The sequence below is a fragment of the Camelus bactrianus genome, chromosome 2, assembly GCF_048773025.1.
Source record: "Camelus bactrianus isolate YW-2024 breed Bactrian camel chromosome 2, ASM4877302v1, whole genome shotgun sequence".
Lineage (NCBI taxonomy): Eukaryota > Metazoa > Chordata > Mammalia > Artiodactyla > Camelidae > Camelus > Camelus bactrianus.
Window position 1 is genome coordinate 100348767 of NC_133540.1, and position 25561 is coordinate 100374327.

At 44.1% G+C, this 25561-nt stretch overlaps 1 protein-coding gene and 1 long non-coding RNA gene across 3 annotated transcripts in view; one reads left to right on the plus strand and one right to left on the minus strand.

Annotated features, from left to right (window-relative positions):
- Window positions 1-25561, plus strand: part of SCFD2 (sec1 family domain containing 2) — a 359971-nt gene that overhangs the window by 319032 nt on the left and 15378 nt on the right. For both annotated transcript variants that reach the window (XM_045525023.2, XM_010966085.3), the window contains exons 6-7: window positions 288-433; window positions 12331-12465. In XM_045525023.2, the coding sequence (XP_045380979.2) occupies window positions 288-433; window positions 12331-12465 (281 nt within the window). The remainder of the gene's footprint in view (window positions 1-287; window positions 434-12330; window positions 12466-25561) is intronic.
- LOC141574183 (uncharacterized) lies at window positions 5674-12441 on the minus strand. The gene is made up of 3 exons (XR_012500903.1): window positions 12308-12441; window positions 9303-9384; window positions 5674-5907 (listed from the first exon to the last, which is right to left on the minus strand). It is a non-coding gene; the product is annotated as an uncharacterized LOC141574183 (long non-coding RNA).

The window sequence follows — 25561 nt, forward strand, 5'->3', positions numbered from 1 at the left end:
GGATTGTAGACCCTGGGGAGCTTTCTTTTTGTGAAACACCTGCAGTCTAGGGAATTGAAGCCAGGGGCTGCAATCACGGGCAATTCTGAGTTCTACTTCTGTCAAAGGCATTTACACTCAATACATTTCATTGCTCATGGGTGACTGAAACAGCCCAGTTGGTGAACAGCTAGGTAGAAAAAGGGTTAAAAAAAACCCCAAGTATGTTACATGGAGCTCAACCTGTCATGATTAAAACTCAGTTTAAAAATTTGTTCACCCAAGAAAATATCTCTGGATTGTTTCAGGCTGTGACTCTTCAGTTAACCTGACATTTCACAAATCCAAAAGTGCCGTGGATGAACTGTTTACTTCACTTCGGGATATTGCTGGAGCTCGGAATCTCATGAAACAGTTTAAGTCTGTATATGTTCCTGGAAATCAGACCCACCAGGCAAGTACATATGTTTTAAAGTAACCATCTAATCTGTGTTGTGTTTTTAGGACTCAGAGACTAAAAGAAAAGTTTCCATTTTAACCTCTCTACAATGAAGAATTTGTTCAAGATGATCTCCAAGTCCCCTTCAGCTCTGGGTCCCCCTAAATCTAAAAGCACCCCAATTTCTTTGCACCACAAGCTTGATGCAGTGAGATGAGCACTGGATTGGGGGGTCAGCGCTGCTGTAAAACTGTACAGACCTGTTCTGTAACCTTAGGCAAGTCTCTAAGTGCCAGATGAGGGGTTGGTCAGAGATGATGCCCAAGTTTCTGGATCTAAGACTCACAGAATGACCTAATAATGTTATGACAAGGAAAAAAGAAGTCTATGACAGCAAAAACATTTGCTATTTAGAATGTCCCCACCACTTTCTAAGAAGAGTAGGGGAACCTTAGAAGGATGTTTGACCAAGGAGTAGGAAATGGTATGAGAATCCAAGATGGAAGGGATAATTTCTCTATAAAAACTGTGTGGGAGGAGGCACAGAAAGGACCAAAGAAAGCCTGAAAGAGTGATCAAGGCTGGAGCCACTGAGGCTAGCAGTCTCTGTTAGATAGGACTCAGGTTCCTGGTAGACAAAGATGAGCTTTCAAGGAAGAAGAGATGCTTCTGACAGGAAAGATCACTAGGTTTTACTGTGGAGTGAGTAAAGAAATCTCTTCCATCTCCCCCATGAAATCATCAGTAAAATTCACTCTGTTTGCAGTGGGGAGGGTAATAGCTCTGTGGCGGAGCACATACTTAGCATGCATGAGGTCCTGGGTTCAATCCCCAGTAACTCCATTAAAAAAAAAATTTACTTTATTTGCTAAGGCTTTTTGGAGAGTTGAATGAGCCATTAGTGTGGACTCTGACACAGTGAGGGGTTCAGCTTCAGGGTGCTGATTCTTTAAAGTGGGTGTGTAGACAAGAACTAAAGTTTCCCACTACAGCCTAGCAAAAATCCAGATTTTTCCTCTGGTAATTTGTATAGCAGCTGATACTTGAAGAGCACTCCTACATTTAGTTTTTCCTTTGATCCTCACAAGCAAGTCAGAGAGGTATTATTATCCCGAGACCCAGGAAGGCCACAGTGACTTGCCACAGGCACACAGGTGGCCAGGGCTTGATGCCAGGTCTCTGCTGCCAACACAACCCCTCCTCCCGCGCTGTACCATGGTTCTCACGGAGGCTCCAGAAGTACTGACTGACGGTGCTGATGGGTATCTGAAGTCACTCACCAAGATACAGAAGGCCTTAGAAGTTGGCACTCAACTTAGTAACATAAATTCCCATCCTTTGTTCAATGATCTGAGAACATCGCTAGTATAAAAATACAGATAAAATCGCTCAGATAATCATTTGTAGTTTTGTCATTTAAAAAATTACCAGTCTTAAATACTGCAGAATGGACTACTTCTAGAAGACATGATAGAACTGGTGATACATGATGAAATTTAGACCAAAGGATGTCAGGAAGCCAGTGGCTACATCATTGGCAAAGGGAAAATAAACCACTACAGTAATGTGGTCTTTTCAGTTTTATGATCATCATGGAGATTGATTTGGCCACCTTCACATAAACAAGAATTAGGTATAAATCGTGGGCATGGTAAGGACAATGATAAGTTTCCTAGATTTGATCTCCCTGCCACCAACACTGTCACTTCTCCAGACCTCAGAACCCCGTCCTGCAACCATCACCTTTGGAAAATGAGCCTTCTCTTGTTGCATATATCCTTCTTACGATGAGTCAGTAACGTCAACATGTTCACTGAAAATCCTAAATGTCAGCAAGAGGAAGTGGGAGCAAGGCAAGGAGTTTATGTGTATCTTGGGGAGATTAAATAAGTAATGATACAGACAGTGAAATGCTGTGCAACCATGAAAATGGATGGGATTTAAATATGTTTGGCAGGGACAGTATCTGAATTTTGTCTCAGGCTCTGCTTGGAGAATTCAAACTGAAACAGAGGTTCATGACCTATTAGGTGAAAAAATGTTATAGATCACTCTGTAAAATGTTATTCTGCTTTTTGTTTAAAAAAAATAATAATAAAATAGGAGAGGTGGGTATAGGTGGGTATAGCTCAATGGCAGATTGCATGCATGAGGTCCTAGGTTTAACCCCCAGTACCTCCATTTAAAAGTAATAACAATAGTAAGTATAAAAGTATATGGGTATGTATATTTAATAAGTCTTTAAAATTTTAGGAGAAATTTATAATGGTTACCTTGTGAGGAACAGGAAGGGTTGGATGGACAAGGAGGAACTCTGGCTTCTTGCTCTATATTTACAAATACAGAGGAAGAGTTTTTGATAGTATTATGGACGATTTTTACCTGTTTGGGTTTTCCAGCATTTCTTGAATTTAAAGTGTTCAATCACAGCTGTAAGCCCCGTGAGGACAAGGATTTTGAGCTGGCTTGTCCACTGCCATATCCTCAGTGCCTAGAGCGGTATCTTGCACATAGTAGGTGCTTGATAAATATTTGTTGGATGCATCTTGAATGCACTACGTATATCTTCATCATATATTGAAGGATTTGTTGGTAGAAAAATGTGTATACATAGAAAAAGACAAGTGTCCAGACTCAAAACAGAGTCCAGCTATGTCTAGCTTTGAAGATGGACCTTGGCTGGGCAACTTTCTGTCCAAACCTTCTCCTAATTTGGTCCTCAGCCCAGTAGCTCCAGGAAAAAATTGTGTTTTCTCTCTAGCTCCATGCTGTTTCCACACAGAATCTAGTTGGGATGTCCTGGGCTCCCTGGGAAACCTGGGAAGACAATAGACCTGGTCTGGCCAGGGGTTCCTGTTCCAACTCTGACCAGTGCTACATATCAGGGCTCTCTCCTCTGGATCTTGGGGTCCCTCCCAGGGTACCTCTCTCCTGCTCCAAAGCAAATGAGTTGGCTCTCGGAGCCACTCCTGTTTCTTCTGCTAGCATTAGAGGCACCTCTTATTTAACCTTCATCCTTTAGCCCTTTAGGAAGGGCTGTGTCAGTCACAGCTCAGATGCTGAAAGCAGACATCACTCTTGACATTTTAAGGAGAGCGTGATTTCATACAAGGAATTAAGTACATATAAAATTTCATGAAGAGCTGGAGGAATGGGATCTAGACTAGATCTCTAGGAATGAGCCCGGAACATTACCATACACCTGGCCCTCCAAGGGAACCAGTACCTCTCCCACAGTCAGGAGAGCAGGAGTGATGGAGTTCATGAGGCTGCCACTGAAGCTCTTGACTTGAAGAACATACCACCAAAGCTGGAGACAGCTTCTGTGTCTGTTCACCATGGTAAATGCAGAGCTCCACTCAGTGCTTGCCATCCAGTAGGTGGGTGGGTAGGTAGGTGAATGGATGGATGGATGGATGGATCCTGGACTGCGGGTCTTATCCAGAATTGCATTTCTCACATTCTTAATTCTTAGTAAGAGGGATATTAGCACATAGATTAACAGCAGCACTTGGGTTCATAGCCCAGCTCTGCTCCTTACTAACTGTGTGACCTTAGGCAAATTACTTCACCTCTCTGTGCCTAGTTCCTCTTCTGTAAGAAGGAGCTCCTAATAGTAGCTCCTTCATAAGAGTGCTCTGATGATTAGGTCAGTCCATACATATAAATCTCTAAGGACAGGAGCTGACGCATAGACAGCACTATGTAGGCGTTTGCTGCAACAGTTGTAGTAAAGGATGAAATAGGCCTTCCCTTTGTCCTCTTCCGTAGCATCCTGTCTTTTCCTTTGTTGGGAGATGGGCTACACAGAAAGGGAGTCATTCTCAAGCTGAAGGTCCTATTAGCTGCAGCATATGGTCAGAGTTTACTGCCGACACCCATTGGTTTGGAAAGCTCGTGTTTGTCTACAGACTCTGAGGACTGGAACCTAAGCCCCACTTTTGCCTGTGCAGCAAGTCTTCTTATGCTTTCGTTTCTTACTGCAAATGTTCCAGTTTAATGAGAGGCTTAACCTCCTTCCTAGATGCCAGTGTTTGATGTGCTCCCATCCCTCGGCTGCAGCATTGGGAGGGTGTTAGGCAGATGTCTCAGGGCGAGAAGCTTAGGAGCCCTTTCTGACAAAGTAATGTAGGGCTCTTGCATGGCTGGCTTTGGCAGAAGTCTCAAAGTGCTGCCCTGCACTGGAGAAAACTTTCCACAGATGCGTACTGTCTTCTGTGCCTCTGGCATGCTGAACAAGAGCCTTTAGAACCAGCAGGGCCCAAGGAGGCTTGATTCATCTTGTGCCCGGTGAAATATGGCACTCTGAACAGTCTGTAGGCCCAGTCTCTTTGTCAGCAGTCCCCAGCCCTGGCCACCAGCTGTTCTTTTCTAAGCGCTAAGCTCTGTTCTTCCTCCTGATTCCATCTACCTAACCCCACACCTGCGAGCATCCTTTTCAAAAGAATCAGCAAAAGATAGGACTAAATAGGGGGCCAGGAAACTTGGCTCTGTCCTGTAGTCTAACTTCTAACTGCCTGTGTGAATGATAGCAAGTTGGTTAAGAGCTTTGGGATTTGGTTTCTTCATATTGAAGTTGAAAGGACTATACTCAAAATTTTAAAGAGTAATCCACTTCTCATTTGAAGGATGGATGAATGGATGAACAGATAGACAAATGAACCACTTTTTAATCTGCAGAGCAAACCACTTTCTTTAAGCAGATGAAAGGAGGAAAAAAGTCATGGTGCAGCAAAAAATAAAAATAAATAAGCCACAGAGTAGTCAAAGCCAAGACCAGCTTAGAACAAATGTTTTTCTGTACAGTCTTGGATTGAAATAAAGTGAATACCCTCTATACAAGTCGAGTTTTCCTGAGAAGTTGGTTGTTTAGAGTCAGTTCTGCAGAAAAGAAAGAAGCACCTTCAGTAGCAGGACCGAGAGAGTCCCTGGCGGCACCAACACCAACCAGCAAAGCCAAGGTCGGCAGCACTGACTGATGAGGATGTGGCTGTGGCAGCTACGCAAGGTTTCTTGGAAACTGATGTCCTAAGCCATCTTTAAGGTATGCCACAGTCGAGAGGTCGGACCAGTTTCTCAAAATTGTCTCTGCCTGATGTGTAATGTCAGAAACCGTTGCTGTACTCGGTACCTTTCTTCAAGAGCTAGAATCAGGTCAATACGTCTTCTAGACCTAATCGTTCATCATCTCGCCCTCAAAAGAGTAACCAGAGACATAGAAACAAGTATTTTATTTTTCATATTTTGATCAACTGTACTATTTTTAAAAGCCCAGCTTGTTCTGAAAGAGATATTGGCCATTTAAAGAAAAAAAGAGCGTTTCTAGTTATAAGATCAGTTTTTTTTGCAACTTCAACTATTTCGTGTGTAACACCCATGGTGGTCTCATCAGACTCTGCCAAACGTTCAGGCTAGCCTCACGAGACTGTCATATAGGGCCACCTTGTGATTTTCACGGCCTTAAGCACTTTGCCTTCATAGAGCTCTTTCTGTACAAATAGAAATATATATATATTTAAATAAATATTTATTGAATATTATACATAAAATTAAAATTCTATATATAAATATATTTATTTGAATAAATTTATTGACTATACATTCGTATGTGTATTTATATTCATATATATTTACATGTATTCAATTACATATATAATTATATCATACAATTGCGTCAGTATAGAAACAAATATATTAACATTATATATCAAGACATTATCTTTGACCTAAGAGTTCATTTTTTTTCTTGTGATTTTTAAAAGAAATTAATACATTTTCATGGGTCCCTAACAGTCTTGTGGGCCCTAGGCATCAAGCATTCTGTGCCTTGTGGGCAAGTCAGCTGTGTGATCGTAGTCCCCACTTGGACCAGTCTGCCCAGGACAGGAACATAGCTCACTACAGGGAGCAGCAGATGTGTTTCTTGTTTGAAGTAGTCCTTGCGAGCATCCATGAAGCAGTCATGCAGCTACCTAGGAGCTATTCGGTTTGGTCTGAGGTGACAGCTGAGGAGTGAGGGACTAGACTCACATGAGGGGATGGCTGGGGGCAGGATTCCACTCGCTTAAAAACCTCATAACCTACAGGAGCCAATTTCTCTGGAACAACTCCACAGACAGAGCTTCCAGCATTCCTCCAAGAGACATGGCCAATTAGACAAGAGTCATTGTATTCAGTGAAGCCCAAAGCCCTGGCTTTCTGTCCACTATTTATAGTTATTCCAGCCTAATGCAATTGACTAAGCAGGGGTCATTTTTATCATAAGCAATCTTGCCTGGCTAGAGTTTGACATTCTTCCCTTATCAGGTTTCCAGGGAAACAGAGCTAGAAAGTTAACTAAAGGTCAAATTCTTATGCAGAAGGAAAAAGAGGTTTAATAATCCTTTGCCTACAACATGCAACTTGCCCATTGTTAAGGGAATAATTACATTAGTGTTTCAATTCAGACTTTCTGGTGTGTCTGTGGCAGAGACAATGCTACGTATGTTCCCCAAACTCCATTTCCTTTTCCTCCTGGCGCAGTTAGATCACATTTTCCAAATTCCCTTGCAGGTAGATGTAGGCTTGTGACTAATTCTGGCCAATGAGCAATGGGCAGAAGTGATACAGATCACTTTCAGGCCGAGCCCATAAAATCTCTCTGGAAATCCTCCATACACTCTCTCTTTCATCCTCTGCGGATGAGATGCAAAAGCTTTAGTGTGGGATTCCTGTGCCCTGGGGAGTGATGGAGCCTCTCAATAGCAGGAACCTGGGTGTCTGAATGACTGTGTAGGGCAGAGACCCCCTGCTGCCACCACACACTGGATGTGGCACAAGTGAGAAATAAGGATGAATCTGTCTGTTTTTAATTCCTCTCCTTCCCCGCTAAAAGGTAAACTGACAGTGAATATTCAGTTATTAAATTAAAATACTCTAGTTAACCTTTTTTTTCTTTTTCAGTTAATGGGGGTACAGAGAACTGAAACCAGGACCTCGTGCATGTAGGCATGTGCCGTACCACTGAGCTCTACCCACCCCCTAGCTAACCCTCTTATGTTGAGGCAAACTACAGGAGTACGCTCCCCTCTGGCCCTCTCTAACATGTGAAGAAAACTTTGAGCAGGGCCCTCAGGGAAGACATCTGTCTCCCCATCACCACTTTCTATGGTCCTTTGCTGAGAAGTGGGTAGCTTCTGGCTGAATAGAAAATTCCATGACAGTTAGCGGGTCCTCATCTAAGAAGCTACTGCCAAAGCAGTTCATTCCACTCAGATTTCAGTGACATGATCTGGGGCAGAAAAAAATCCTAAGTGCGGAAGGAGCCAAAAGTTCTCATGATTAAAACCCTAATTGGGAAGACTAAGAAATGCGTCTGCTAAGAAGTCACAAGACAAGGACTGCTTTGTACCTGAGAAAGTCTTTCCCAAATCGTGCTCTTTAAATGGACGTTATTATTCAGTTGTGCTGTGCCTAGTTGTTTTAAAGAAGAATCTAGAGGTCTTTTTTTAAATATAATATTTAAGTAGGAAAACCTATCAACATCTCTTTAAATTAATAATACTTTTATCATTTAATGGGCTTTTGATTACAAGTGAAAATAGAAAAAGGAAAAAGCTGAAACCAGCTTAAACAAGAAAGGTAGTGTATGGGGTCGTATGTCTTAAAAATCCAGAGACAGGACAGCTTCAAGTGGTGAGGGGCCATTGCTGGAGTGATGGGGAGGACAGCAAATAAATAGGGAGGAGCAAGTTCCTGCTTGCTTTTCCTGCCTCCAGTCTCCTTCCCGTGCCCCCTGTTGGCGGAGTCTAGCAGATCTAGATGGCAAAGCACAAATATGTTTTGCAGGCCAGCATCTCAGAACTGAGTAGAGGAGGGAGGGTTTGGGGTCTAGAGACAACAGCATAATAATGGTGGGGTGTGGGTACAGCTCAGTGGTAGAGCACATGCCTAGCACGCACGAGGTCCTGGATTCAATTCCCAGTGCCTATACTGAAAAAAAGAAAAGAAAGAAAAGAAAAAAATGCACTTAAAAAAATCTCATCTTTCTGTAGAAAATGATGTTTTAAAGTTGCTATCATGTGAGAAGACAATCATATGAAAATGTCATATAAATGTCAGGAGAGAATGCAGTCAAGAAATGTGAGAAATGAGTATTATAGAGGTATGTCAAGCAGTTTGTTAATAAAAACATTTTTGTGATTTTTCTGGATTATGTGATGTGTTTGTTATCTGCTACTTTTCTGTATTAAAATTGTAGCTTCTTTTCTCACTCTAAATACGTTACCTACATACCTTAAAAAAGAATAAAAAAGATTGACAACATTGCCCAGTAACATACAAGGATCACAAAGTCCCAGGAGAGAAAGTATGAACGGAATAGCGCTCACAAATCTCTGCTCACCCCGTCCCCAGGGAAACCCTAGCTCAAGGGGCATCTTCTCCCCGGAGTGTCACTCTCCAGAGCTTAGCTGAAAGTGGAGCAGGGGAGAGAGCGGAATTCCTAACACCCTACACTGCCTTCTTTCCCCTGCCTCCCAGTCTGTGGGGGGCTTCTGGAGCCCCAAGAGCCATCCTGTCTCCCTGGTACACTGTGCCTGGCACAAAGGAGGTGCCGGGCACAGTGTTTTTGCTGGATGACAGGACCGGCTCTTCTCAGCATCACTACTCTTCCTTCTTTTGAACGTGCATCCTATGGAGAGCAACGGCCTTTTTTGTTTCTGTAGGTTGGACGGTATACTCCCTTCCTCTCTTAAATGTGACAGCCTATGTGTATTTCTCTGTGGTTCTGCTTGAAGTTATTCTACCTAACTGTATATAGACGAATAAAACAAATAAATGTAACCATAACATGAAAAGGTCTGTTCATGTTATGGTTATGATGGCTCCACCAGTCATCACCCACCTGGCTTCCTTCCAACTCTCTGCTCCAGCATCTCTAAGGAATGGCTCTGTCTTCACAGTGGTTGCTGGAGCTCCAGCCATCACTTCCATGTTCCAGGCAGCAGAACAGAGAAAGGGGAGGAAAAAGGAGACTTTAAAAAGTCCCACTTTTAAAAAAAGGAGACTTCTGAAAGTCCCACTCCCCTTTTATTCATGTCTCATGGCGCAGAACTTTCATACCCAGTAGCAAGGAAGCCTGGAGAATGGAGTCTTTCAGCTAACTGATCATGTGCCTGGCCAAAAGTTGGATTCTCTTCCTAAGGAAGAAATTGATGACTATTTGATGATAATGCTGGTAAGACAACAGAGTATTAGCCAAAGGACTTCTCAATGGGGAGCATTTTAAAGAGATTAAAGTTTAAGAGATTAAATGTCCAGAACGGCTGAAATGATAGAAGAGGTCCTGGGTTCTGGGTTCAATCCCCAGTAGCACCACTTACAAAAAAAAAAAAAAAAAAAGAGGATCTGTAGAGTTCAGAGGCCATTCCATGACCCTTTTTTTAACATTGAAAATATTTTTGGATTATTTTATGATTCCAGAGGCATACCTATTCATTTTTTAAATTTTGGAAAAAGAAGAAAACAATGTCCCCTACTCCCATAACCTAAAGTTAGCCCTAATCTAGTTTGGCTTCACTATAGTCTATTCCATGCATAAATGATTTATTAATTTTTAATGTAAGAAAAAAAAGATCATTCTTGCTGTATGCACGTGTAGTGGTGGTTTAACTGTGCTTTTTAAAAAAGCAATACAATGAAAGGGCTTCCTCCCACCTTTGTCCCTTGTCCAATCCCCCACTCCATGATCACTGCTCACAGTGGTCTCTGTATATCACAGCAGAGTTTATTTTTTGCATGTTTCAGCAAATGCAAACTTTCTTATACCCTCCGGCACATGTTACACAAATGCCAGCCCATCATACACAGCAGGCCTCATCACCTTGCTTTTTGCTATATCAGCACAGAACTTCCCTCTTTGCATGCATCCCATTGATTAAACTGCCCCCCTACTGATGGGCACATGAGTTGTTTTCAATCTTTGCTGTTATAAACAGCCCTTAATGGATCTCATTTGCATATATGAGCATATTTATAGGATAAATTCCTAGATTTGGAATTGCTAGGTCAGATGTATGTGTTTTATTTTGTTTTTGTTTTTGTTTTTTAATTGAATAATAGTCAATTTACAATGTGTTAATTTCTGGTATACAGCATAGTGATTTACATATACATATATACATATATACATATATATATATATATATTCCTTTTCATATTCTTTTTCATTATAGGCTATTACAAGGTATTGAATATAGTCCCCTGTGCTATAAAGTAGGTCCTAGTTGTTTATCTATTTTATATATAATAGTATCTATAAACTCCAAACTCCCACTTTATCCCTCCAACGCCCCCTTCCCCATACCCCGTAACCACAAGTTTGTTTTCTATGTCTGTGAGTCTGTCTCTGTTTTGTAAATAAATTCATTTGTATTCTTTTATTTGTTTATTTATTTTAGATTCCACATATAAGTGATATCATATGGTATTTTTCTTTCTCTTTCTGGCTTACTTCACATAGTACGACAATCTCCAAGTCCATCCATGTTACTGCAAATGGCTTTATTTTATTCTTTTTTATGACTGAGTAGTATTCCTGTGTGTGTGTGTGTGTGTGTGTGTGTGTGTGTGTGTGTGTGTGTGTGTGTGTAAAATAGATCAGATGCATTTGTAATTTTGATAGGTATTGCCCAACTCCTCTCCACACTGGTTGTAACAATTTATACTCCCACCAGCAGTATTGGAGCATGTCTGTTTCCCCAAGGCCTCATCAAAAGAGTGTCTTTTCAAACCTCTGGATTTTTGCCTGTGTGATAAATCTACAAATCTATCTTGGCATTACAGCTTTATTATGAGGAAAGTTGACTCATAGTTTTTGTTTTTGTTTATTTTAATTTCTTTGTTATTGGTGTCTCTGCCCAGTACTTTCCATTTTATGAGTGTTTACCTATGAGATCTCTGGCACACAGTGGTTGATTTGATGAATAAACAGAGGAGAGCTGCACCCTCAAATCAACACTTGCTATTTCTTCCAGCATCTTTTCCATGATCAATGCACCAGTTACCTTCTAGCTAAAGGACTGTTTATGATTTTGATGGTTTATACCCTGCTTTATTCCTAAAATAGTTTAAGTAAGAAAGTTGGAATAAAGGGAAAATAGGAATAAAAGATGACTAAGACATGGTAGTAAGGAGACCCAAGGAAAGAGGTGGGGGGAACCTGCTTAAAATATACATTGGTCAGAGGCAGCCACCTCCAAATAGTACCCAACCGTGGATAGATTTAGCCCCTTTACCAAACTACCATTGTTGCAAATTCACATCAACTTAATTTTACTAAAATTCTGATAGTACCATGTGGCCAGCTTTCTCTAAGCCCTGACCTTGGTCAGATTCCTTTCTGGCATCTTGGCTTCTTTTTCTGGCCAAGTTTGTACTTGGAGTTGACCTCTCTAAAAGAAGGAGGGATTGCTTGGGGCTTGGAGATTGACAATACATTGAAAGAAAGCATTCAGGAGCCTAGCGGAGAGAGCATAATTCCAAGAATGTTTAGGAAATACTAGAAACACTGAAGACCATCTTCATGTCTATATCAGATGACAGTGCTTTACTTTTCCATATACTTCAGGCATAAAATTGTCACTTTAAATTTGCATTGAAAAGTTAGTCAGACTATGATTATACAGCTCTGGTAAGAGGTATTTGCTTGTGGAAGGGAATGTGAGAAAAAAAAATAATGCTAGTGTAATGGGGTAAAAATTTACCCCCAAAAAACCATGTTGTTACATTGTCCTTTCACACACACAAAATCAAAGCCATTGCTCAGTATCAAAATAAACTTGTTTTGCTTCATTTGGTTCAGATAAAGCCATCCTCTCTCCAGACAAAGCAACAAACCCTCTTACTTACAGCACAATATTTTGTCTTTCCAGGCATCCTACAAGCCATTGCTGAAGCAGGTTGTGGAGGAAATATTTAATCCCGAGAGGCCAGATCCAGTTGATATTGAACACATGTCTTCAGGCCTCACTGATCTCCTGAAGACTGGATTTAGCATGTTCATGAAGGTAAAGTAACCACGACGAGGCAATCCTGAGCATAATGCTCTCCTTGCTAGGCATGTAAATGCTGGCACCCGCTTTGCCCTGGCGAGGACCCCAGAAGATAACGTCTGGTATTTGGCTCTTCTGAGATTGGGCGCAGTCTTTATTTAACTTTCATTTATAAGCAGCCTGAGCTTCCAGCCTCATACAGCTTCTCTTGACCTAAGCCTTCTGATCTTTTCTGATCAATAGGTCAGGACACAGGCCTCCAGGTTAGCCTATCAAATACTTCTCTCATGTCCCACAGTTTCACTCAGTGGGAATCCACATCCCATTTACAGATCTTGGTGATAGTCCTGTGCTTTTAATTCTAGAACTCATTATGTGGGATAAGGAAGAACTTTGTTCAGTCATATAACTAGCATCACCCCCAAATCCACTTGAAAATTACTTTTATTTTGGCTTAGCAGACTCCTGGGGGACAAGCACGAGAATTTCTCTGGCTAATATTGAGGGTAGGTCAAAATTACTGAACAGCTTTTGCAGCGGAGATGAAAGGAGGAAAAGTACACAAATGTGATCTATTTTTAACCCACTGTAAAGTTTCTAAATTTAAAAGAGCTAAACAAGATTACAGTCTGACCTCTTTGTCTATGCCAGGATTTCAGTTGTAATAACTCTTGGAAATAACAGAATGTTTTGCCAGCTTCAAAGCCTCTTTGAAATCATGAATTAATCTACATGGAAGATCTGGACTTTCAGAGTTCAATAAATGCATGTGCCAGGAAAACCGGTCCATTCCAAAAGCCAGAGGACAGAAGGCAATCAGACTGTAAACCAACCAGTAAGTGGCTGGAATGGACACCAGTTCTCCTTCCTGCTACTCCCAATTATAATCAGCTTCTGATGGAACGCATGGCTAGTGCATTTTCCCTCTCTATTTTTTTTAACTAATGCACACAGATCACTGTCTCAAAAGTGTTCAGGGGCTCCTGTGTTAAATGTAAGCCCAGGATGGTCCAGCAGCCCTTCATGGTGGCCAGTTCATATAGAAGCTTCCAGGCTAGACATGGTCTCTGACCTTCTCCACCCAGGCACCCTATTCCTTCATTCATTAGCTTGGCCTTAACCTTGAAGAGAGACTAAAATAACAAGTGTGAACTTTCCGGCCCTGGTCAGTCAGGTCTGAGGACGGCCCATTGAGTCCTCTCCCAGTCAGGCTGCTGCCTCCATGGTCGGGCCAAGAGCACATGCATCTGCTCACGGCAGGAGTTTCTCATTTGCAGGGAGGCATGGTGTCAATGAGAGGAGGCCCTGACTCACTCTTTGGCCAGTGATGTTCCACAGAAAGAACTTTTTTCTGGCAAAAGGGTTCCGTGAACAAGTATGTTTGGGGAACACTGGGTTAAACAGAAAATTAACCGCAGATTCTTTGCTGCAGGATTTCACAGTGCCGTTAGTATGCTGATGGACTTTGCAGCTCTCCTGAGGCTGATATAGAATGTCTGTGGTGGGTGGACTGTCTGTTTGTATTTTCCATCACTGATTCATGAACTGTGAGACATCACGTTTTTAAATTACCCTTTTAAACTCTGCAGAGTGTTTTCTGAAGCTCTTCCTATGGCCAGAAGCTTCACTATCGTAGGCAGGCTTTGCCTGGGAAGATGTTTGGAACTGTCCTAGACCAGCACTGGATGGCTGTTTCTCTCCACTCAAACCCCTGGAGTTAAGGCTTCTGCACCTGGAGACTGATTGCAGAGGGATGTTTTTCCATGTAACAGATTTAAGAAAAAGGAATGTGTGTTCTCCCAGCAGCTGTCAAGACCTACTCCTAGACACCCAGCTGCCGGGCCTCTGCTCTCAGTTGCCAGGGGTGTCTCATCTGTCTGCTGGGGGCGGGAGGGTCTCGGTGGGCTGACCTAGAGCCCTCCCCACCCCCAGGACCCCCAGGGAGAGCTGTTTTGTTCTGTTTCTACATGGGCCTCCGTGGCTGGCCCTTCCCACCATTCCATAGAACTCAGCAAGGAAAGGTACTTCTCTCTGGCCCCCGTGTTCATGGTTTGAACAAAATTGGGATAAACATAAAGAGGACAGGAGGGCTTTGAGGAGCTAACCATGATTTCCCAGAGCTACATCTCCGAGATGAGGTTGAAACCATCAGGAGAGGGTATCTTCTACTTTGCTTTCAGGCTGATGGAAAGAAGAGATGTACAGCCATTTACAGTCTCCCCGGTCCTGATTTCCCATGCTTCTCACTACCCAAATTTTAAAGCTAACCCGTCGTCAGCTGTTCCTTGGGATCAGCCATTCTCATGTTCAGACCTCACAACACCCCTGTCATTATCCCTCCTCTACCCATGAGGACTCTGAGGCCCAGAAAGGCGAAGCAGTAGATACGGACTTCCAGAAGGCAGGGATTGGGTCATGCTTCCTTCTGTTCTCAGGCATCTTCCAAAGAGCACACGGGAAATGGGACGCCAGGATTTGGCCCCCCGTCAGTCTTATTCTAAAGCCTATGCTCTTAATCACCACATTTCTTGGCTTCAAGGATGCTTGCAGGTCTTTTCTTGGAAGTTGAATCTTCCTGTGTCATTAATTATTTTCTTCACGATGACTCATTGGCACAGACACTTTCCCTATCCGGTATCTATTGCAACTCCTCAATAAACTCCATGCCTGGACTGGTCACCAAGACAGCCCATGTGAGGGAGCTCTCCCAGGGGTCATCCACTGGTACCCCATCTGCTTCTCTGGGACTTGGCCCCAGGAGTCAGTGCAGTGCAGCCCTAGGAGAAGAAATGTGTGCTTAGCGTTGAGTTGCCCCTACACACTGCATCCTCCCTCTGTATCAGCAGCCATAGCCATTACTTTCCTGCCACTGGCTGCCTTGCTCTTTGCCCCTGGGACTGGCTTCCCCCATGTCTCATTCAAGACCCACTGGTGACCGGGGAGGATACAGCTCAGCGGTAGAGAGCGTGCTTAGCATGCAGGAGGTCCTGGGATCAATCCTCAGAACCTACATTTAAATAAATAAATAAACCTAGTTTCCTCTCCCTCCAAAAAAAAAAAAAGCCCACTGGTGCTGAGCCTGAGAGGAACAAACAGATAGAGCCTCATAAAATAAAGGAGTCAATGTGGGCTCCTTCTGTGCTTGGGGTACCGTCGTTCAAAGGGGAGAGTTCTACAGCAGGAAAGGGCGCTGAGCTGCTAGTTTGTCCCTGTCCTGTCTGGACTCGCAGGTGGTTTCACAGATGACGTTGGCTCAGTCACCACGGGCAAGATCTATGGTCTGTGCAGGGGGTGAGGGCAGACTGAGAAGCCAGCAAGAGATGTGCTGAGAAACAGACCAGCGGACGCCCCTGCAGGACATGCTGCGGATGCCACACGACAGCAATAGGAAGAACGTGGGAGAGGATTTTCCTGGCCCCAGGGCCGTCGTCAGGGCTCCAATACCTTCTGTGCACACTTCTGTGGCTGCACGTATTTTGTTGCATCATTACACACGTTGGGTATCTTTCTCCCAATATTAGATTAGTGTTTTCTAACCGGACAGCTTGAGCCACTGCACATCAGTGGATAAAGATCTCAATTCATTGCAGTCTAATCAGCACTTTTTAACGATGAAGAATAGAACATGCAAGCAAGGTGAAGCCTTGCATCTAATGATGTGAAACAAAATAACTGAGTCATACCTACCTGCACACTTGTGATTTAAATAAATGTCTTGCTGTAGGCGTCAATCAAAAGGATATGAAAGTGATAGCTATGAGAACGGAGGGCTGATCCAGGTCGTATTCTTTCTTGAATCCTCAGCGCGTGGCACCTGCATGGGCCTACAGCAGGCGCTCGCTGAAGGTTGGGAGGGAGTCACAGCAGCCCTGTTGGGGCACCCATCCAGAGGGCAGCAGGCTTCAGTCAGTGCTTCCTCCTTCCAACTTACTGCCCTTGAGCTGAAAGCTCCATTTTGACAACTTTATGAGGGATAGAGGGCAGCAGCTGGACCAGTCAACTCCAGTGACCCTCAAAGGAGTCCCTGACCCTCTTTTCCAGCAGCTACTAAGCAAGGCAAAGCCCATCTTTGTTTCATTATGTTATGCCGGAGAAGCAGGGCACCCCTACTCCCACCCACCGCCCAGCACTGCTGGGTCCAGGGACACAAAGCTGTCCCTGCCTCTGTCAGTGGAACCTGGTGGCCTCTTCTGTCCACAGACGGCATGGACATCTGTTTCTTCCAACTCTTTGTCTCTCCAGAGAACAGAACAGAAGCAAAAGGGCTAGTTTTGCAGGGTGAGAACTCAAAAGTTGTCAGGAGAAGCGTCCTAACAGAGTGTTAAGTAGGAGGGTGAGCACGGCCCAGAGAGGTATGGGGATGACTTCTCTATTTCCCATCTCTCACTTTTTCTTTTGGTTTTGTAAATAGTAGAAGGCCATTTAAAAAAAAAAAACATTTATTTCTTTCTAAAGGGTATCTGAGTCAGCTACATCAGCTGGGCTCAGCTGAAATCCAGATTCTAGACTCCAAGTTTTGGGTTGTGTTCAAATCTTACTCTCCTTGGACCAGCAGCTGTTGGAGGCATGTTCTTCTCATTGGGAATGGCAGGCATGCAAGAAACCGAACTCAATTTCACAAATGTATTTAGGTCCCCATTGCTATCGAATTGTCTAATATTCCATTAGGTAAAGCAAATTGACGGCGAGGCCCCTTTTCAATAAGGCAAGAAAGTGTATTCTTTTTCTTTTTTCTTTTTTTTTTTCTGCTTCTCAAAAACCTATTTCCCCCATTTTTTTCATTGAAATATAGTTGATTTACACTGTTATAGAAAGCCATTTTTATATGCAGAAATAACGGCACTCACTTTATTCTACTGCCTAGATTTGTTTTTAGGAGGCAGTGGAGAGTAGTGGTAACATCCAGAGTCAGATGGTCTGGGTTAGAACTCGAGCTCCACCACTTACTAGCTGTGTGACCATGGATAGGTCGCTTAGCCTCTCTGTGCCTAAGCTTCCTCATCTGTAAAATGGCGATGATAATATTACCTCCTTTATAGGGCTGTTCTGAGAACCAAATAAGTTAATACATACAGAGTAGTCAGAACAGTGCTTGGCCTATAGTAAGTGCTAAATGTGTATTTGCTATTGGTATTTCTATGAGTTTGTGACCCTGGCCAGACTGTGGCTCTTGAGAAAACAGCTACCTTTAGTATCTTTGTATCTGTGTACAAAACTATTGCTTGGGCTTTTGGGGCCTACAGATTAACTGCTGAATGAACAAGTGAATGACATAGAATAGAACAGACGCCTCCCCCGAAAGTCACAAGCATTTCTGATTTCACCACCGACTGGCTCTTGCTAAGAGACTTGGAGGTCTGAGTGTATTCTGTGCCCGTGGGAAACCACATCTTTAAGACTGTGCTGTGTTTTTCCAGACCCCCTTTTCCTTCTCCACTGTGAGTCTGACCTTGACCTCCTCAGTCTCAGGGGACACAGGCTGTCCCTCCTGGGGCAAGCCGTAAGGGGATGGTGAAATTCTGTGCATGTGCCATGACAAGATAGTTCAAGGGAATAGACGCCAGCTGGGCTAGACCGTGGCCACCCAGGGCACGGAGGCGAAGTCCAAAGCAACCTGGGCCGCCGACTCCACCAGGAGCGCTTTAGATGCTCGGTCTCCACGTCCTGGGAGAGGGCAAGTGCTCTGCTCCTCAGGTGTCTCCTGCTGCTCCTCAGACAGCCTCAGTGCTGCAGGAACCTGGGGGCCTCCGTCCCGGACACTCGGAAGGGGCTCACAGAGACCAATCTTACTTATGTAAATTTCTGGAGATAGTGAAAGTTAACAAAGATGCCTGTGTGTCCAAGATTCTCTGCATCAGACAAATCCTCTGTGAGAGGGAAGTCAAGGCAGTTGGATTTTGCCCTTACTGAAGTTAGAACCTCATTTGTGTTAGGCTGCAACCTGCTTTTTAGGAGGGGTGGGAGGTAATTAGTTTGTTTGATTTATTTATTTATTTATTTGTTTGTTTATTTTATTTATTTATTTATTTTAATGGAGATACTGAGGAATGAACTCAGGACCTTGTGCGTGCTAAGCACACATTCTACCACTGAGCTATACCCTCCCCACCCCCGAGACTGCAACCTGTTAAAATCACTTTCTTAATGTTATTTCAGCACACTTTCCTGTATAAATCAGAGTCTCCAGAGAAGTCCTTCATCCCCACCTGTTCTGACTGTCAATTGGCACATAAGAAACCATGTCCAAACACTGGCTCAGAAATATTATTGGTCATTTATTTTGTTCATGAATCTGCACTCTGGGCAGAGCTCAGCAGAGAAGACCTCTCCTTCAAGATGCCACACTTGCATGGTCAGCAGGTTGATGCTAATGTTCTGCTGGTAGCTCAGCCCAGCCTGTGAGTTAAAGGGCTCAGTTCCTCTCCACATGGCCTGAGCTTCCTCACAGCATGGCGCCTGCCTTATAAGGACAAGTGTCCTAAGAGAAAGTGCAGGTGGGAGGCTCAGAAGCCACGTAGCATCACTCCCGCAGTACTCTGTTGTTCCAGGCAGTCAGACGCCCACCTGGATTCAAGGGGAGGGACATGCTCTCTTCCTATTTAAAAGGGAACCAGAGGATAAGAAGCAGAAAACACTGATGTGGCCACTTTTGGAAAAATACAGTCTGCACTCCACCTAGATGTCTGTTTCACTATCCAGCCCGGCGAGGACAGTGTTTGGCTTATTCTAGGGGTTTTCCCTCCCATCTAGAGGACAGAAAATTCATTCATGCTTCTGACCTGGTTTCAAAGTAAGTGAGCCCAGAAAGGCTTTGAGAATTAAAGGCGTGCCTGCTATGTGCTCATATCTTTTTAAATAATATCATCTCAAAAGGAAAAAAAAAACTTCCTGAATGATGAGAAACTGAGTGGCAGGACTTTCCTCCCCCAAGCCGGCCCCATCTGGCCCCGTTAGATAGAGCAGACGGGCTGGGGCAGAGAGCAGGGTTCCCGGGAGATCATTCTTCCTGTGGTTCCGAGAAAGTGTTTTGAGTCAGCTAAATGCCCTCCTCAGCCAGAGGGCAGACTTGTGGTCAGCCTCTTAAAGCTGTCGGCTTCAAAGGGCAGTACCCGGAGGCTGTGCCCTGGGGGATGGAGGATAACAAACTGGAGAGAAACAGTTCTGGTCGAACCTGACATTTTTAAAACAGCCTTCTCTCCAAATGCTTGTGCGTGGGCCCCCTTGATCTCCTTCAAGAAAAGCTCGATAATGATCTAATAAATAAATCGAACCATACCTTACCGGACTCACTACAACGTTAATTTAATTTAAAACTAGCATGTCTAATAGGCAGCACTTTGAAAATGCGTTTCTGGAATTTGTGGTTTGGATTTCAGTCTCCTAAAAATAATACATTTTATATCTACTCCATGTGTTTGGACTCCAGCTTGTTTTGACTAAAGGACATAATTTGTCAAGATGTTTTCTCCACTGGAATCGGCCTGAGGAGAGTGGGTTTTATCTCCTGAAATTGCACAAGGCCCTTTTACGTCCTTTTATGAGCGGTTTTGAACTTTTCGTTGTGGTGGTCCCATTTCTTATAAATTCAGGCTTAATGGGAAAAAAATAAAAGATTTATGAAAAAAGACTCAAAGAAGACCCAGTGCTTGCCTCTGGGCCCTTCACTGGAGTTCACGTGAGCACTCCTCCGCCTTAGCAGTGGAAAAAGGCCCACAAGGAGAGAAGGAACAGCCACCAGGCAAGCCCTGCGGAGCTGGAAGTGGTGAGGGGAAAGTAGTTGAAACACTTCCGGTGGCAGCTAAGCTGCCAACGTGTTGTACTAACTGAATCAAAGAAGGTCCTCATTGTGAGGACCAAGGGTGTCTCCAGGAACCCAAGGGCAGCAATGCAGTGAGCATCAGGGAGAATTGGGACCAAGAACTGGAAAGCAGGCAGGCCTTTGAGACTTGCTGTGGCCTGCAGAAGACACTGAGAAGTCCCAGCATCAGAGGGTACTCAGCAAATGTGAGTTGAGTGAGTGGCTGGGGAGCTCTGCCATAGCTTTTGATGCTTCTTAAGAGCTCAGCTCTGGCTGGGCCTCATCTGTCTTAGGTCAAATCTTGATTCCTAGGAAGGGTCTCGAGTCGGCCCAGCCTGGGTCGAGGCCCATTCCAGGACTATTCAGTTGAGCTTGAGGGGCAGGATCACACTGTAACCACACGGCTGCGGGAGCCTATCCCATGACCATGCATATGGAGGAGACTGTTCACGTGTGGGCTGGACAGACACCTCAGACGCGTCTACAGCAGGGGTGAAGGATGCTGTGAGGATAAAGGGCAAAAGTGATGAGCTTCAGGTGCAGTTTGATGTCGGATTCTTGGACTGTGAGAGCTGGACTGCCTGAAGGTCACCTCATCCAGCTCCACATTGTTTACATAAGAAAAACGAGACTCAGAGACGAACTGTTGGCTTCAGTCCATTGTACTTAATGGCACTTCTGAGAAGAGGAGAATGTCTCAGCATTTGGTGTCGGTTGATTAAATCGGCACAAGTCTTGGAATTTGTTTGCAATACTATTTATAACCATTGTTTATATTTTCCTTTTCTTAATTATGCTCCATACTGTGGCTTGATTTTTGTCTAACATTCGCTAAATCTGACCCATAAGTTCTAGTGAGATGGATTTGGGTAGGAATCATTAAACAAAAACTCAGTTTTGGCAGGCAGCGAACTTTGTCTGCCTGTGAGCAATTACAGAGAGCCTCTTTTGTGTGCTAGTCCCTGTTGGGGATAAGGAAGATAAAGAGACAAACCAGACATCCTACCTGCCGCGGCATCGCTTACATCAATAGCTTACCGTTTGTTAGGGAGACGGACGGGAACATTGAGGAGTGCAGAGCGAAGGGCTAAGTGGTGTCTGGACGGGGTGTGAAGGCACAGAGAACGGGGAGCTCATTCAGGGAGTCAGAGGAGCTGAATGTGTCCGACCAGAAGAGTGAGAAACAAAGTGGTGAAATGCCAGGCTGCATTGAAGGAATTCCAGGTAGCTCCCAATGGCTGGAGCTAAGAGCGGCATGTAAGAAGTGGAAGAGATGAAGACAGAGAGATAAGGGGGAGGGTGTAGCTGAGTGGTAGAGTGCATGCTTAGCATGCATGAGATCGGGGGTTCAATCCCCAGTACCTCTATCACAAATAAATAAATACCTAATTACTCCCCCAGAAAAAAGTTTTAAAAAGGGCTAGAGTTTGGAGTTTGACCAAAACCAATGAAGTTCCATGAAATATTTTTTAGGAGTATATAAGCAGTATATACTTTATAAAAATCACCCTGGCAGCAGTGATGGGGGGAACAAGGTCAGACTGGCATCAGGTTGGGGAGGGAAGGTGAGAAGATGAGCGTCAGGGCTCAGGTAGGCAGAGGGAATGGGAGCAGGGGTGCAGTGCTGGTGGACCCCACAGGCCTGCACACGGATGGGATGTGGAAGCAAAGAAAGGGTGTTGTCCAGCGTCATTTGCCCAGTAGGGGATGACTTGATGGCCAGTATTACCATTGTCTCTGACTTGGAAGCGGAAATGGAGAGGAAGATAATTTGCATTTTAGAGTTTAGGGGCCTGTGAGGACAGCTTTGCAGCTCAGCAGAGCCTGGGCCAAAAGTAGCAAGTTGGGGCTGCTGATGTGTGTGAGGCACGGATCGTGGACAGGACAGGGCCACGCAGGAAGGGAGAAGAGGCCCCAGCAGTTGGGAACACCGTACATGATGGGGCAGGTCGAGCAAGAGGAGAGTCCAGGAGGAGGGAGAGAAACTGAGAGGGCTTCGAAAGCAGAGAGGGTCGGGAGAGAAGTTTCTGGAAAAGGGAAACCATCCACTGCACCAAACTTGGCAGGGAGGTCAAGCTAAAGGACAGAGTGGCCCTGGCAGCATGGAAACCTTTGCCATGTGATCAAATAAGTCCCAGGAGGAACCTGGTAATCGGCTAATGTTGCTAAAGAACTAAAAGTGCAGCGTTTTAAGAGATGAAAGCTAGTAAAAATGCTTTCAGTTCGAAGAGTCTGTTTATAACTGAGGGTGTGTGGAATGCACCCCACTCTGCCGTGAGGCAGACTTGGATTTGTCTCAGCCCTGCAGCTTACTTACTGGAAGACATTAGATAAGTCACCTCTGTAAGCCTCACTGTCTCTGTCTGTCACACAGAGCGCCTGCCTAATTCACAGAGTCTGAGGAGTGTGCAAAGTAATGCTTTCCCCACCTCCTGCCTTATTTTCCTCCACAGCACTCCCCACCCTCCTCACTTACCAATTTACTTACGTATTTTGTCATTCTCTCTAACTAAAATATAAACTCTGCCACAGCAAGGATTCCTCTCTGGCTCATCCCCTGCTGAGTCCCTGGTGCCTTGAGCAGTGTCTTAGCACGTACTAGCTGCTCAGCAAACCTTTGCAGACCGGATGGTTAAATGAGTAAGAAGCAGTGCTAGATGTGAAGTGGTGGGTGGCAGAGCTGGAGTGGCCTTTTGAGGAGTTATTTCTGGGCAGGATGCTAATACTTAACTGCAAACATGTAAATACTTTGAGAATAAATTCATCACAATAAAAAAACAAAAACAAAAACAAAAACAGAAAAATCCCATTGGAGGACAAGCCATTACCAAGCCGTCTTCAAAGTCAGCATGGCTGTTCCCAGTGCCCTGGGGGCCATGCTCCTGTTAAGTTTACTCCCTCCTACGAGGCCTTGCCCATCTTTGGAGAACAGGGGACCTGACCCTTGTCTGTGCTGGGGACAAGCGAGTCACATACAAAGAGAAACAGAGGATTCCAGGAATGCCTAGTAAACTCCAGAGAAACTGGGAACAGAGGAAACCCTTCTGGTAGAAACCAATCAGGACATCAAAGGGCGCTCTGGGGCCCACAGCTGCAGAGAAGGTGTCGGCAGCCTCTGCTTCAAAGGCTGGGGTGGATGGTAGGGAGAGACTGTCTTCTCTGCCCAGAACTGATGTCTTAAAATCACAGCCGGCGAAGGTTTAGCAAATGAAAGAAAGAGCAGTGAGTCTGACTTGCTTCATTAATCTATGTGTTTGTGATGGCAGTCATGATGCTTAAATCTTTCCTCTTCAAAGTGTCTTACACCGTGAACTCACATACAAATGGGACTCAGCCGAGTGTGGCTGATTAGAAGGAATGTGTTATTCGGATGGAAAAGACTGAAGAGATGCCACTTCCCAATAGCCTGCCGACTTGACACATTCTAAAAGGAAATCTGGTATCAAAACATAAATCTAAACAGAAACCAAAATAGCAACAGCAACGTGCATTAATGGGACCTGTTAATTTGTACCAAAATCAACATTCTCTCAGCTTCTTGGCTCAAGGGTATTATTCTTTGTTGTTGCTGTTCATTTCTTTTTTCCTTTTCATCTTTCAATTCATCCTTCCAAGATTCTCGCAGTGTACTTCAGGGTCCAGGCTCTCTTATGGAAAGCATATGTCTTTGGGAACATACTGTACCACTTGAATTTCTGGAGCAAGTTGTATTTCTGTCCCAGGATTAAGTGAGAAACAATTGTTTGTAGGGTTGGAAGGAACCTTGGGTTAGTTACCCAGTCTGGGGAAACCACGCATAAAGCAGAGTGAGTGTCTAAAAGACATCTAAGAAAAGAAAGATATCTCCAGTTAACCTATGGACCTCAGTCATTCATTCATCCATTCATTTTATTCATGCAGCATTTGTTCAAAGTTGACCATGGTCTTGCTCTATGCTCGGAGCCCAAAATGCCAAGACAAATATGATTAGTCCCTACCCTCCAGTAGCTTACAGTCCAGAAGAAGAGACAGGCAGCTATGTCAAGGTCTCAGTCCAGTTTGACAAGGCCAAGGCAGAGGTATCTGTCAGATTCAAGTCATAGGTCAAAAGTTGAGAGGTGGTTAGGGAGAAAACTTTAGAGGAATGGATGCCTTTTAAAGAGAGAAAGAAGGAAGGAAGTAAAGAAGGAGAGGTGAGGGTACTTCACACAGAGGAAACTGTACACACCACAGAAAGTAGTATGATGCAGATGACACTAAAACTGTTTAGTAACCAGAGGCCAAAACCCACTGGAATGGTCCCAACCAATGCCTATGGGCGACAGATCTTTCCCACTAATATGCAGAAATCTCCAGGGTGTATTGTTGAGCAAAAAAAGCAGAGTGCCATGTTAAGTGCTAGAAGTCAAGATGGTAGTTACCCTTGGTGAGGTACTGACACGAGGGGGCCTAAGATGGATACCAGGGTGCTGGCTTTCTGTTTGTTTCTTCATCCGGGTACTGGTCCCATGGATTTGTTTAGTTTCCGGAAAGAAACTAAACTGAACATTTGTGATAAATGCACTTTTCAGTGCAAATGTTCAGTACAGTGTTGTTTGTTTAACAAAATGTTAAAAAAAAATGCCATGCGTTTATGTTGGCTAAAGTCATTGTGAGTGACTCCAGCAAATGGTGTGTATGGAGGAGATGCAAATAGGGGCAAAAAACAAAGCCATGTTAGAAGAGCTTTATATACTGAATTGAGGATTTTGAATTTATTTTCATTCCAGAGAGAATGTGGGCATATGATGGAGTTGTGGAGTGTTTAAGAAGGTGGCCTCTGGAGGCTGGCCCCTAGCTCCCCGATTTAGTCACATGTATAACCTTAAATCTCTCCATCTGCAAAATACACCAAATATTGCGTTTGCCTCTGAAGGATTTTTGAGAATCAGATAAGATAATGAACGCACAAAAAGATTTAGTATAGTGCTCACTATATTCAATAGTTAATATTTGCACTTCAGAAAGCTTACTTAGGCAGGAATGAGGAGAATGGACGGGGGATGGCCAGACCAGGGGCAGGGAGACAAATTAGAAGGCTATAACAATAATCTAGTGAGAAAGGAATGAGAACTGACCAGAACAGGGGGAGAATTAACAGGACTTGATCTGGGAGATGGAAGAGACCACAGAGTCTCAGATGACTCTCAGGAGTCTGACTCCGGTGACTGTGAGTGGTGATACTGTTAGAAAGTCAAGAGAAGGAGTAGACTTAGCGGGGAGATCGTGCATCAAATTTGAAATCTGTTGAGTTTAGGGATCCCAGGAGCCATCCAGGTGGAGATGGCCACAGGA